Raw genomic sequence first — 14407 nt, forward strand, 5'->3', positions numbered from 1 at the left:
TAGGGGTGAGAGTGGGGAGGCAGCTTTTTTTATTATTCACAGCCAAATTTTTTCTAGACTCATATATTAGGTATCAGGTGGATACATGGAAGCAGGGCTGGGACGTTGGCATGCTATCCCTTTGAGGCAGAGAGAGTTCAAACATCATTAAGCATTTCACTTGTGGGAAACTCCTGCAGGGAGGTTAATTCAGTTCTTCATTCCATCTTCTTTCTATTGGACCCCCTGTCCCTTCTTTCCCACTCAGGTGTACCTCTCCCCTTTTATCACTACCATTCCTCATAGTACTTAACATAAGTTCTGCCTTTTTAGTTTTGCATCTTTTGTAGACTGTGGGAATGTGGGGATGGATAATGTCTCTTTTGCAGCCCGTTCTCCCACTTACGCAAAACAAAACATTACTTAAATTTCAGACACTCCATAAACTCCATAACTGAATTAATTTGGAAGGCATTTTTGAACCCCACCCATTATATCACTTTGTGTGCTTTTTTTCATCCTCATCTTGAGACTTTCTGGTCTTTAGAGAAATGATCTTCACGGGGGACTGAATTATAACACTATCCAACATAGTGGCCCTTAATTTGAGGAGGGGGAAGACGGAACTTTGGGGAGTCCATCAACTCTGCAAAGTTTTGTATGTGGGAATATGAGCTTTGATCTGGAGGAAAAGAAAATGGCTTTCATCTAAATTTCCAGGAAATCATGACCTTCATTAGCCTATGGAAAAAAATCTTTGGCTAAGATGGCAAAAAAAAAAAAAAAAAAAAATCTTTGGCTAAACCTAAAATTGGTTTTTGGATGGGGGTAAGAGAAGGAACAAGGCCTACTTGGGACAATGCAGTTCATAAAGAAGGTAAAACCACAAACAGATCTACGTGTTTTATGTATCTAAAATTTTTTTAAGGCTTAACTTTCTTTCCATGGTTTTAAGGAATGACCTTACTCCTTCATCCCAACTGAAGAGGCAGCCAAACAGAAAAGATCAAACATACGCTGGGAATAAACAGAAGCAATGCTTTATTGCGACCACAAAGCACCAGTTCAACAAGGCATTGACACACAGAGATTTGAACAAATGTCTCTTTGAACAGAGATGTAGCAAGCCCACTTTTTCAAGTTCTTAAAAACAAGTACTCAAACCAAGAATCCAGCAGAGCATCAGAGCAATTAAAAAAATATCACACCATCATGAAGGAATATATATAAAAATACTCTGTACTAGTAACAAGGCTTTTTGATCTATAACTCTTGGCAAATTCCTTCAGAAACAAATTCGTATAAATACAAACCATAAAGTGAAAAAATGCTATCTTCTTCGGAAACAAAGAGCTAATTTGAAAGTAAATCTATGCAGAACATATCATTACCCCCTGTGAAAGAAGCTGAAGATGGATGGATTTCCCCAAGACACAAGAGAGTTTCTTTTTAGAGGTTCTGCTCCGGGAGGGGCCATGACGCACGTTCATCTCAAACATCGCAGTATATCCCAGTGAAACCTTAATAAGGTCAAGTGGAGGACCCTCTATAAAAAAGGGTGTCGGCAATTCCATCCAAATAACACAAGCTCTAAGGAGCAGAGGAATTCAAGGGAGACAGCAATCTCTTTTTCTTTTCTCCCCTTCCCCAAGCGTTCTTGTTTTTAATCTCCCTACATCTGTAACCAAAAGATTGTTCAATTCAATCCTTTTTCAAGGATTTTGGGAAAGCAATCTATGAAGAAAATCCCTTTGTGGGGAGGGGTGTCCAATCGTGTCAAAGATCACTCAATTTGACCAGCTCCACCAGGAAAACCATCCTGTCTATAAGTTGTCCTTGCTCCTCCTGGCTGAATTCAGGTCAGCCGATGGATTGCCTAGTCTATCCAATAGGATAACGTTTCATTTGACTGAAATTCTTAACATATACACATGTATGTATTCTGTTTACAAAGTTTCATCACATGAAACTAAATTATGTCATTATGTATTTTTTGAGGTCTAAGACCCCAACTTAACTGTACTATGAAGAGTTGTTCTTTAAATGCTTTGTCTGCAGAGGTTTTACATGATACTCATAGATTTTCAGCGCAGGCCCCAATTTTAACTGAAGTCCTGTCAACACATCATTTCTTGTCATCAATAGCAGGGATTTTCCATCAATTTCCTATAATGGAAGCAGAGGGTAAAACCAACATGTAAGTCCAAAATCAAAGTTCAAAAGAAAAAGACGTGTTGATCATCCCCAAGCTAAAAGCATTACTTTTTAATTTATGCCAAATGGAAAAAATGGACTCCTCTATTTTTATGTTCCATCTTCCACTTTTACTTTTGGATTAAATACAATCCATAGCTGATCACATCGCTAAAAGTCACATCTTAAAAAAAATGATGGCAGACTTGGAATATATACATGATAGGGATCAAAGATACTGTTTCTGAAAGAAATATTGACACTTTCCATTTATAAAATATATTGAAGTTTATGCAGAATTTCTGTGTACTTAATTTCCTAAAACAACTATAAAGTAGGACAAGCAGGGATTATCATAATTTTACAGGCAAACACAAGGATCAAGGTGGGAAGTTAACCTGCCTAAGATTAAGAAGTTAGGCAAAGGTAATAGGATTTGAACTCATCTGTCTACAGCAAAGCCGACATTCTTTCCCTAACTCCCTTCTGTTTCTCTTGACACTTGAAAGTAAATGTGTGGTATAGATGAACCAAGAGGGCCATAGTGTCCTAGATTTTCTGGAATCTTGTTAGTCACAACAATGGACAATGGAGAAATGATACTCTCTGTGAACTTCTTTCCTGTCCTTTAAAAGAAGAACCATTCTGCCTCAACCCGAAAATCAGCCTCTCGTGTTGAGGGGCCTACCACACTTCCTGAACTCGGTGGGTCCTCAAGATTCCAAATAAGGTAGCGAGGGACAGGGCTCTGACTCTGTTCTCTCAGCGTCCACTTCCCACACCCTTCAGGTACCCACCCAGGGCGCCCTGGAGACCACAAAGTTTGGGGGTAAAATATAAACAGGCTGCCCATGAAAGAGATGAGGATCCCAAATACAGAAAATAGTTTGGAACTTTTGGAAAGAGATCACTGAGAAGGATGCTGAATGCCACCTTATTTTCATTATTTTTTATTGTGGGGACAAGTGAGCTGACTTTTAGGGATCCCAGACCCCCCAAGAGATGAACCAACTGTCCACGTTCGGTAAGCCTTGACATGTCTGTCCTCCTCCCCCCCCCAGAGGGACAGACAAGGGGGCATGGTGCATAACTGCAACTATACAAAACTGTGACTCCTTCCTGCACTGACCCCTAGAACTCCAAACTCCCTTGTGTTTTGTCAGGCTGTGAAGAGGATGTGCTTTATATATCTCTGTGTGTGGAGAAACAGCACTGGCCTCACAGGCTGAGGAAACACTCACTTTGCGACCTGTAAATCCCTTCCTCCTCTGCCTCTCAGTTGCTAATGTGGGGATTTGGGGTTTCTGACAGGATTCCGTGAGATACTATTCTTGCAAATGCTTCCTGAGCTATAAGTTATACAATTACTTGTCATTATTCCTCAACAGGCCCCTGTCCTCATGTAATTTGTCAACCACCTATCACGAATGAGAGCAGAAGGACAAAAAATTACTTCTAACTGCTCTGTGGTGTGTTTGAACTCTGGAAACCTTTATATTGCTGATTACTGGAAAAAAAAGATCTCACATTAATTTGTGAGAGACAACTATTTAAAAACATAGCACATAAAGCAGTTAGTTGACAGGGTAAGAGTGGAAAATTATATAAGGATATAGGAATTGGCTTTCCAACCCTCAAGTATTTTCTTCTCCTTAAGCTAGTAAGCCCAAAGACTGTCCATCAGTAAAACCTGTAAGGATGAGAGTTTGCAGGAGAGCTTTTGACATTCGGAAATAGTTCTGAAGGCACTGTGAGGTCACAGGGATCTGAATCATAGGTTCCTTCAAAGCTTGTGGTCTAGCTTAGGTCAACTGAGATGAAGATGGACTCTTGGAACGCTTTATAAACCAGCAAAGCCCTTCCTGCTCTCCATCTTCCCTTTGCTGTTATTTGCTCACCCTTAACTTCCTACATGTTTTAAAGAGGCCTCAGGAAGAAATGACGCTGCTTTTATTCCTACACAACAAGAAAAACTTCCTTGGCTAACTGAAAGTGAATATTTTTTTTATCTTTGCTGGCAAAAAAGCCCTTCTACAACTCAGCATTTCTGTCAAAAGCCAAGTATGTCTGTGAAAAATGCTGAAATTTGGATTTTATTTAAGACAAAATAGAAAATCAAGTTTTAGGCTCCAATTTGATTCTCCTTTTGTTCAGTAGCCACACTGCAGTTCACCTCACACTAGGATCGGTAAAAGAAAGCTCCCTCTGGCAATCCTCATTTAAAAACTTTGAAATGAATCTAAGTCACACATACAACAAAACCTGCCTCCTAAGCCATGACTATAGCAGCTCAAATGTACGGCAGTGGAACATAATGGAAATGTGAACTTACAGGTCAAGCAAAGTGTGGTCAGAACCGTGTCTCCACAACTTATTGTGTGACCCTGGGCAAAGGAGAGGATTTGACTTCCCTGAACCCCAGTTTACTCATTTGTGAAGTGGAAATAAGCCCCTGAAGGATTCTAGAGATCTGAAATAAATCATTCAGGTAAGGCACCTAGCACAGTGCCTGACATATGGGAGATTTTCAGTGACTACTAAGTGGAAACGCAGAGGCTTTGATAGAAACAGGATGTGTTCCAATTCCAAATCCATCTACTGCTTCCTTTCTGAAAGTGTGCTCCCTGCCTGAATGCTACGCTTTGCCAGAGGGATGCAGGCATATTCCTGTTCAACTTTAGAAAATTTGGTAAGATTAAAAAAACTCAAAGACTACATCAAAAATTGTCTCATAAAAATTGCAAACACAGAAAAGTTCCTTGATTAAGGAAGCGAATCATTTGTTATGTAACTTCTATAAAAGACTGAGATGCAAATGAAATCCGAATTTTGCCAGTCAGCATGGTGTACTAGAATGAACATGAGATTGGAAACTGGGAAGACAGAGTTTCTGATGCAGATTCCGCCAGTAATTTTCCACAAGCAACCACTCCTCTATACCCCAGTTTGTTTATTAGTATAAATGAAGGGGCTGGAGTGTGACCGGATCCAGTTAAATAAATAAACATTTTTAAAAATTCCATGATTTTGTATATACATCATGATTAAAGCTAAAACAAAGAGATAATTCACATTTTGGGATCCTGTTTACATTCCTGTGTTACAGGGTAATCATTTGTCAGTTTCAGTGAAAATTTGTACATTGCTTCTGTCTTCATGTAAGAGTAACCAAGTACCTGTTGGGTAATAATTTCATGCAAACAAATGTCTGCATACTTGAGAAGCCCCAGCAAGTACTCATGCATGGAAGTAAGGTTTAGAAATGATAGGTATAAATTTCCAATGAGGGCAAGACCCTAGATCTAAAAATAAATGAGTAGGATCCTTAGATGTTACAGCTCAGTAGATAAGCATGTGTTTTAGAGTAAGACATTATTTTACTGCTTATTAGGTGGGGCCTGGGCAAGTTAATCTCTCTAAGCCTCATTTCCTTATCTATATGATGGAGGGAAAGTAGCTACTATATTTCACTGCTGAAAGGATTACGGAGATAACACACACAAAGCAGAATGCCTGATACCTACAAGAGTACTCAATAAATGCTAGCTATTAGAACAAGTATATAAAAAAAATCTTAACCCATTTACTGTTCACTCTTTCTCTCTGTGAACACTAATCTACACCTTGGTAGCTTTTTTTTTTTTTTTTTAATTTCTAGGAGAGAGAGAGAGACAGCGTGAGCAGGGGAGGGTCAGAGAGAGAGGGAGTCACCGACTGAAACAGGCTCCAGGCTCTGAGCTGGCAGTCAGCACAGAGCCCGACGCGGGGCTCGAACCCACGAACCGCGATATCATGACCTAAGCGAAAGTCGGACGCTTAACCGACTAAGCCACCCAGGCGCTCCAACACCTTCGTAGCATTTTCAACTGAGCCTAATTGTGATATGGTCCATTGGAAATGTATGGGAAGAAAGATGAGGTGGGAAGAGAAAAGAGAAAGAGGCTAAGGAAAAGGAGGGGCCGTCAAGCAAGAGGCAACTGGTTAATAGCAAGGAAGAACAGAAGATAAGTCAAAGAGAAGGCAATGGGCTTTATGATGGTGAAGCCCTGCAACTAACTCAGAAGGCCATATTTGTGGTGGTGGTCTCTACTGCCCTAAGTATAGTGCAGAAGAAATGAAGGCTCCAATTAGACCGGAAGACCGGCTGGAAGCCAACCTCTGCTGCTTCCTAGTTTCTTGTGTAACATCTGGCCCATTATTTCTTTCCTCTGTGAAATCAGAGGTTTGCACTAAGCTGGTTTCTCTCCATTCTACTTTAACACACTCTCAGATTCCAACTCTGTCTTTGATAAAGCATCAGACTCACCAGCGTTTTAGGAAAGTCTCCCTGTGAAAGAAGAAAGCACAGACTCCTTACCAAGGGCGTGGAGGAATCTGATGAAATAGGTTTTCTTTTTCCACTTCAGTCTTCCCTCTCACATTTTCTAGAACTTTCTTTGTAATAATTTTCTTGCCATTCACTATCTGGCAACAAGTGGTGACCAGTCTGAAGTTTCCCATTCCACTGCTTACAAAGGGTACAAATGTTTCAGTGGAAGGGGGACTTGGTCTGGAGCCCAGGGATACAAATGTGGAAAATCCTGTGTCCGATATGGGGATCACATCAAAGAAGGAGGAACAGAATCTTCTGGCCTTACCAACATGACCAGTGGAAAAATAATCTCCTGAGAAGCAGTCTTCATCTTCAAAGACATTTTGAAAGCCACAGTGTGGCCTCTCAAACCATGGTTCTTCTTTCAAACAGTTTTTGTCCCTGAAGTCTCCTTTATTTTCCATTTTGATGCGGTTCCCTCTGGACTTGTCATAGTTGTTGCGTTTCTCGGCATCAGACAAGACCTCATAGGCTTCTGCTACTTGTTTGAATTTCTCCTCGGCTGCCTCCCTGTGTTTTGGATTCTTGTCTGGATGTACCTGAAGAGCCAGCTGGTGGTAAGCCTTCCTAATATCAGATGGGGAGGCATTTTGAGGTACTCCTAGTACTTTGTAGTAATTCCGCATGTTTCTTTAGAAGATCTTTCCTTACTAAGACAGAGAGTTTGTTTTCAGAAGAATTTCCATATAATTTTGGAAAGGAAGATGGTAAATTACTCAAGTCTACACCAAGACCCTTTGAATCTCATCACATGGTTGTTGGGACAAACTCTTCTGGGGAAGAAATTCCTCTTTGGTGTCTTCTACTATCCTTGCCCACCCCCCACCCTGACCCGCTCTGATCCTGCAGCTCAATGTGGGGGAGTGACTATGAGCTCAACATTATCAGCCAGTGACTCTCAGCTGATGCTGTGCTTGCCTTGCATTCCTATTGGTGGAAAATTTGAGATGGATAATACACATATTAGGAAGACCTCACCTAGTTTAAAAAACCAAGACTGAGTAGCTTATCTACAAAAAAACCCCCCAAAAACAAAAAACAAACCCACTTACGTGGCTCAGATAGAAGTCTTTACCTCATTTGTTAAAGTAACAGTCAGAACCAAAATGGGTCTTGCCCTTAAATCAGACACAAAATCCATTTTGGCTCATTGTGAGGGCTCATGCCTTCAGTGATTTAATGGGTATTTCTGTGGTATTTAATATTTGCTGTTAGCACAAAATGGGTGATAAAGGGGCTCTATTACAAAAAAAAAAACCTTGTACACATTTCTGATGAAGGAAAAAGTATGAAACTTACTTCATCATATGAGGAAACTGGGTTACAGAGATGTCTGCCTAGATTTAAAACAAAACAAAACAAAACAACAAAACAAAACAAAACCCAGAATAGATATAAGGGACAGAATTAGAAGTGAAGGCTTCCCATGTGTGGTCAGATAAGGCTTCTTCACTTCAGCTACCTTGTAAAGTTAGCCTTTTTGAAACTTATCACTGGACTTAAAAACAAAACTAAGCGGCAGCATCACAACAGCAAATGCTTTAAAAAATGACTTTGAGGCTCAAGTGTAGCAAGGGCTGTCGGTTGCTCTTTTTTCCAGGACACACAATGACACACTTCTCAGATTTCCTTGTAATCTGGTATGACCATGTGACCACGTTCTGGCCAACGACAGATGAAACAGTGATGTGTACTTCTTTCTATGTGCGCCTGACCCATAAAACCACCTACGTGTGCCCCTCCTTGCTCCTTATCTTTATGCCAACTGGATGTTGATGCCTGGATGATGCTAATCTTGCTGAAGATGACAGAGCCTCCATCAACCTCGGTTCTTGAATTATAGTGAAGGAAAACACTCCCAAGACCACCTTGGACTGTTTACATGAATAAGAAACAAACTTCTACTTGGGGCACCAGGGTGGCTCCGTCAGTTAAGCCTGTGACTTTGGCTCAGGTCATGATCTTGCAGTTTGTGGGTTCAAGCCCCACATTAGGCTCTAGGCTGACAGCTCAGTGCCTGGAGCCTGCTTCAGATTCTGTGTCTCCCTCTCTCTCTGCCCCTCCCCCACTCACGTGCATGTGTGCGCATGATCTCTCTTTCAAAAAATGAATAAACATTAAAAAAATAAAAAAGAAACAAACTTCTACTATAATTATGCCATTACACATATTTTCATCTACTTGTGACAGCAGCTAGTAGAATACACGGTTTCTACAACTTTACCTTCACTTCTAGAACCTTCTATAATGTTACCAACCAGAAGAGTCCAAAATCCTGCAACACTTAAAGTCCAAAATCCTACTTTATCTCTCACTCCTCACTCTCATTAAACCCACTTTCACATTTCAAACCCAGTTTCTCCAAGGTTATGAGCCTCCTTCAGACTCCTCCTTTGTATCAGGTCTACACCCCCTGGTTGGCCCTGGGAAGCATTCTTTTAAATGCCCTCCCAAATTTCCCTCTTAGGCAATTAGCCATCCACTGTGCCCATGTGACAAACACCCCATCCAGGAGCAGTGTAGCAATCCAGCTCCTCTGACTCCTATACCTGGTGCAGCTGGGGAAAAAAAATCAAGACACTGTGAAGATCAAACATTAGACATGTGCAGTGTACCAGTCTCAGCTGGGTCAGTAAAATTCCTCAACAGTTCTGTATATCCTTAATCAGAGCTCTCTTCCATTCCCCATGGTAGCTGCTCTTAACCGTCACTGCTTTCCTCTAGTTCCTTATTAAACCTCTCCCCATCCTGTCCACTCCAAGCACAGGTGTTTGCCTCTTGTTTAGCAAAAAAAGTAGAGACTGTCAGGAACTCCCTTAATGTCCCTGGGGACAAGGGCAACCTTAGCTAGATCTGCACAGATCCTCACCTATGTCCCTAGAGTATAAGAAGGCTAAAGAATAGTAACAACAGAAGAAGATATCCCTGTCTTGCTCGGGATTAAATCCTTCATATTCTTTTTAAAACAACAAAATAAAAGATTTGGATATTTTATATATTTTTCAAACTGAAGGAACTGAATCATGTACATTATGGCCAACATTACATTTTATTATGGCAAAATATATATAACAGGAAGTAGGCCATTTTAATGAACTTTTAAAAATTTTTTAAATGTTTTTTATTTTATTTCTGGGAGAGAGAGAGAGCGTGAGAAGGGGAGGGTCAGAGAGAGGGGGAGACACAGAATCTGAAACAGCCTCCAGACTCTGAGCTAGCTGTCAGCACAAAGCCCGAAGCGGGGCTCGAACCCACGAACCATGAGATCATGACTTGAGCCAAAGTCGGCCGCCCAACCGACTGAGCCACCCAGATGCTCCTTAATGAACTATTTTTAAGTGTACAGTTTAGTGGCATTAATGTATTTACAATGTGGTAAGATCATCTATCTTCTAAACTCTTCCATCACCCCAAACAGAAACTCTATTAATCAGTAACTCCCCCTGCCTCCAGTTCTTGATAACCTCCAAGCTCCTTTGTGTCCCTATAAATAATTTTCCTGTTTTAGCTATTTCATATAAATGGAATCATACAATATTTAATTGGTTTACTTCATTTAGGAGAGTGTTTTCAAGGCTCATCCACATTGAGGCATGCATCTGAACTTCATTCCTTTTTATGGCTGAATAATATTCTGTTGCATGTATATACCACATTTTGTTTAGACATTCATCTGTTCATAGACAACCTGGGTTGTTTCTACCTTTTGGTTATTGTGAATAATACTGCAATGAACACTTGTACACAAGTATCTATTTGAGTCCCTCTTTTCATTTCTTTGTGGGGAATTGTTGAACCATATGGTAATTCTACACTAAACTTTTTGAAGAAGCATCAAACTTTCCTCTTTTTTCAGAGGCTGCATCATTTTGTATTCCCACCAGCAGTACAGGAGGGTTCCAATTTCTTCTATCCTTGCCTTTCCATACTCTTTGATCTCATCCTCTTCCTTATCCTCAGGGAATTTGCTTTATTTAACTGTCCTCAATTTCATTGAATTTTAGCCTGTCTAATTCTTTTGGCTACTTTCCTGCATGTAAATAAGTTTGAGTGTCTCTTCTCTTAGAAAAGAGCTCTCATGCCCACCTACTGCTTCTCCGTCCACTTGCCTGCCTCTTGCTCAGTCCTCAGCTTGGAGGAAAGGGTCCTTCACCTCAATAGTCAGAGATACTCCCTGACCCCAACTCCATTGAAACTCCACCATCATTCGAAGACCCCACTGGAGATTCACCTTTTTGAGGAATTTGATCTTGTCAATCATTTAATTTATCTTGAAAATTCCTCCTCCATTGGTTTGTGTACAACCCTTCATTACTGGTTGTCTCCCCACCTCCCTGACTTCTTTCTCTGTTGCTTTGACAAGTTGCTTTTCTTGTCCCAACAATTAAAACCTTGGTGTTCCCAGGGCATTGGCCTTGGCCTTTTTCTCTCCCCCTTCTAAATGCCTCTCTCATTCTCATCCTTCCTATGACTGTTGATGACCTCATATCTCTGCCTCTAGGTCTTACTATTCCCCTGAACTATCTGCTAGATACGTCCACCTGGATGTGCTACAGGCCTTCAAATTTAATGTGTCCCAAACTGTGCTCATTATATCCCGTGTACAACTTACCTCCCATAAATACCCTAGTTAATGGCACCGCTTTACAACCACCCAATCTGGAAACTTGGCAGTCAGCCAAACCCCTCCCTTTCCCACCTGTGGGCAATGAGCTCGGTCTTGGGTTACAGCAGAGACAGAGATAGGACAAATCTTCAACCTCCATTGCCAACGATCGACTAAATTCTTCTGGCCATCTTCCCCAGATTTTTGAAGCCATCTTTTTCATTTCCCCAGTGGAATTATTATAGCATTATTCCCACCTTCTATTTCTTTGTCCTCCAAGCCACATTCCACATGGCCACTAGACTAATCTTTCAAAAACACAAATCTCATCCTGGCACTCACTTCCCACTTAATATCTTTCCATGGTTTCCTAGTGCCTTTCAGGTGAAGTCTCTCTTCTGCCAGGCAAACCAGACTCTTTGTACTCTGGACCTCTGTTTATCTTTCAGTCTTATCCCTTGATGCTCCCTGCTTCACACCTCTTAACTCCAAGGAACTTGGAACTATCAAGATAACTCATGTTTTCTCATGTCCTCATGCCTTTGTATTTGATCTTCCCCTGCCAGAAATCTTCTCTGCTTCCTTCAAATGGTTCCCACACCTGCAATCATTTCAGGGGGTTTTGTTAAAGTAAAATAATACTTGTAATAATGAGCACTAATTACTTCAATAGTTTTATATTTATTTTAATGAGCCTTAGAAAAAGCTACAATAACTACTGAAACAACTGAACAAATGAATAAGACAAAGAAGCACCATGTATGTACCTAGCTATGTGATAATGTCTTATAATTGGTCTCATTTCAGATAAATGACTTAAACAACCATTTGGGATTTTTGGTTCATAGAAATCTATTATATTTCAATCAAAAATTCAAATTTTCCTTCCTTATCAGTTTTGATTTCAATTCTCTTGGTTATTTTCTTATTGTTAGCACCATCCATTCACACTTTAACTATTTCCTAAATATTTATGGGCTGGAAGGACACATCAGCAGAATCTGAGTTGCCACTTCCTCTGTTGATTATGTTATAAAATATTTTAAGTATTTCAGAAGCCTTCAACTGTTAAGAAATACGACGTGTCAAAGCACCTTAAATATTTTCAGTAGTTGGTATTGTGAAATGCTGATAAAGTAATAAAAGTGATTTCTAATTTGTGGGAACTTAACTGGTCTAACTCAGAGCTGAATTTACCATGGAGCTATGAAACTTAACTTTTGCCTTAGTAATTGTGTATTCATATTTTCTAATTTTTCTCCCCAACGAGGGCTCTTAAAATTGTAAAGGCTTTAGGCCTCCCAAACCTAGATTTGTTCTGGGTCTAATGAGAAATACCCACCAGAATCACTAAGTCGAAATCCATCTGGCAATGACTTCCCCCACTATGCTCAGAGTTGCTCTGACTGGCCTCCCTACTTTACTGCTCCATTTGGTAAAAGGCAAAAGATTTATGTGATCTGAAGAGAAACCAGAGTATTTTACAACTCCATTTGGAAGTAGTGTTATTCGGCAATTTGTAGCAGTGAGAATCTGTACTCACATCTGTTAAGTCAGTGGCTTCAGAAAGTTAGCAAATAGCCATCTGAAAAGAAATGCATTTCAAATGAATGGTTTAAACAACCAGTTGGGCACTTCAGTGTTAAACAGTGGTCTTCTTCATGTGGGTTGGGGACAGTAAGGAGATAATAGAGTAAAATTAATTTATCACCATGAGTTGCATACTACATTGTCATGATACTCTGAGAAAAAAAAATTTCAGTGATACATATTGTTCTAGAAACAGAACCACTGATGTTACTCACTTTTAAGTTTGAGGAATCTGAACAATATGAATTATAGGATACTGACTGAGTAGCAGACTGCTGTCTGCCATCTTCTTCATATATAATGTATGTCAGTCAGACAGATGGAGACATGGAAGTGAAGTGACTACATGACGAGCGGCAGAGCTGGCTGTGACCCACATTAGGGTCCAGTCTGAGTGGTGATGAACCAGAATTCCTTAAATGGCAACTAAAAGCACTGTCGATAGAAATGGCTTCATGCCAGAGAATGGTGCTCATTTAGCCTTCAGAGTCTGACAGGGTAAACCTTATCCTAAATGTTCTGTGAGGAAAGTGGAGATGCTTTTGAATAACATTAGTCAGAGTTCTCTTAAAAACTAATGCTCTTAGGAAAGTAAAATTCCTTTTACTTTACAAGCACCTTTGACTCTTGAAAACCAGGCAACCTATATCCAAGGGCAAGTGCGATATCATCTAGTCACCAAAATTCAACTGTGTATATACAACATCCCAAGTAGTTTCATGCTGTGCACTGAAAGCATACTTCATCAAGGCCAGTTTTAAGCTAATACCTGACTATTAAAGCAGCAGCTTGAGCAATATTCTGCTTGTTTACATCAACATTCACTTTATAGAAATCTGAGTCCTAGAAAAGGCAGACTCTTCAGGATCCTCTAGTGATCGATGTCAATCAGGAGAAAAGAAACTAGGAGTCATGACTCTCACTAACACTTCACCACAGCATGAGAGATCGGTCTGCCAGAAGGCACTTGGGAAAACAGTCACCACATCATCGTGTCCATAGGAAAGAGAGCACCAACTGAGTTGTCATCACGGTGTCCTCCACTAAGGATTCCCACTGCCTCCGGTTCTTACAGGTCTGGGAATCCTCCGGAGCACTATGTTAATGAGGCAGTGAACCAAGGAAGAGTGATATCATTGGTCTTAAAGGGGTCCGGTCAGAACAGTAAACACAACCCGAAAGACACATACTATTGACACTGGGTCATGGTGGGCGGGGCAAGGGGCAAGGCAGGGGCTTAGACCTTCCCCACCATGGTTCTTTTGGCTTATAGTTGTGGCTTACACAGAAGGGCCAAAAGAATTTTACAGAAGAAAACTTGATAGAGATAAGTGTATCAGAAGGAAACGTAACAGAAACCATTTTCATGTGGCAGGGCAATGTGTCTGCACAGAGAAAAGTCAGTCATGCAAAAACCACCAGCTTAACCAGATGCTTCATACCACAGGAACACGGGACACCATTTCTGCACTTTGGAGAAACCTCACACAATGGTCCGACATCTTCCAAAGAGAAATGCTACTAGAAAGCCACATCTGTGTCTGGTGGCTAAAGCAACAGAATATCCAGTATGGTACTGTGAGACCATACTACCAAGATGGATATTCTGAAAATCAGCCCAGCTGAAGGTGGACATGTCTGGCATCAATGTCACTATCTTAGTCAGC

General features: G+C 40.6%; 1 protein-coding gene across 1 annotated transcript in view; it reads right to left on the bottom strand.

Moving 5' to 3' along the window:
- Positions 1 to 1003: 1003 nt before the first annotated feature.
- Positions 1004 to 14407, bottom strand: part of SAMD13 (sterile alpha motif domain containing 13) — a 43194-nt gene continuing 29790 nt past the window's right edge. The window contains exon 5 of the mRNA XM_039246899.1: positions 1004 to 2145. Coding sequence (XP_039102830.1) covers positions 2002 to 2145 — 144 coding nt within the window. The 3' untranslated portion in view covers positions 1004 to 2001. The remainder of the gene's footprint in view (positions 2146 to 14407) is intronic.

This window comes from Hyaena hyaena, unplaced genomic scaffold (genome assembly GCF_003009895.1).
Source record: "Hyaena hyaena isolate Hyena2069 unplaced genomic scaffold, ASM300989v1 scaffold_286, whole genome shotgun sequence".
Lineage (NCBI taxonomy): Eukaryota > Metazoa > Chordata > Mammalia > Carnivora > Hyaenidae > Hyaena > Hyaena hyaena.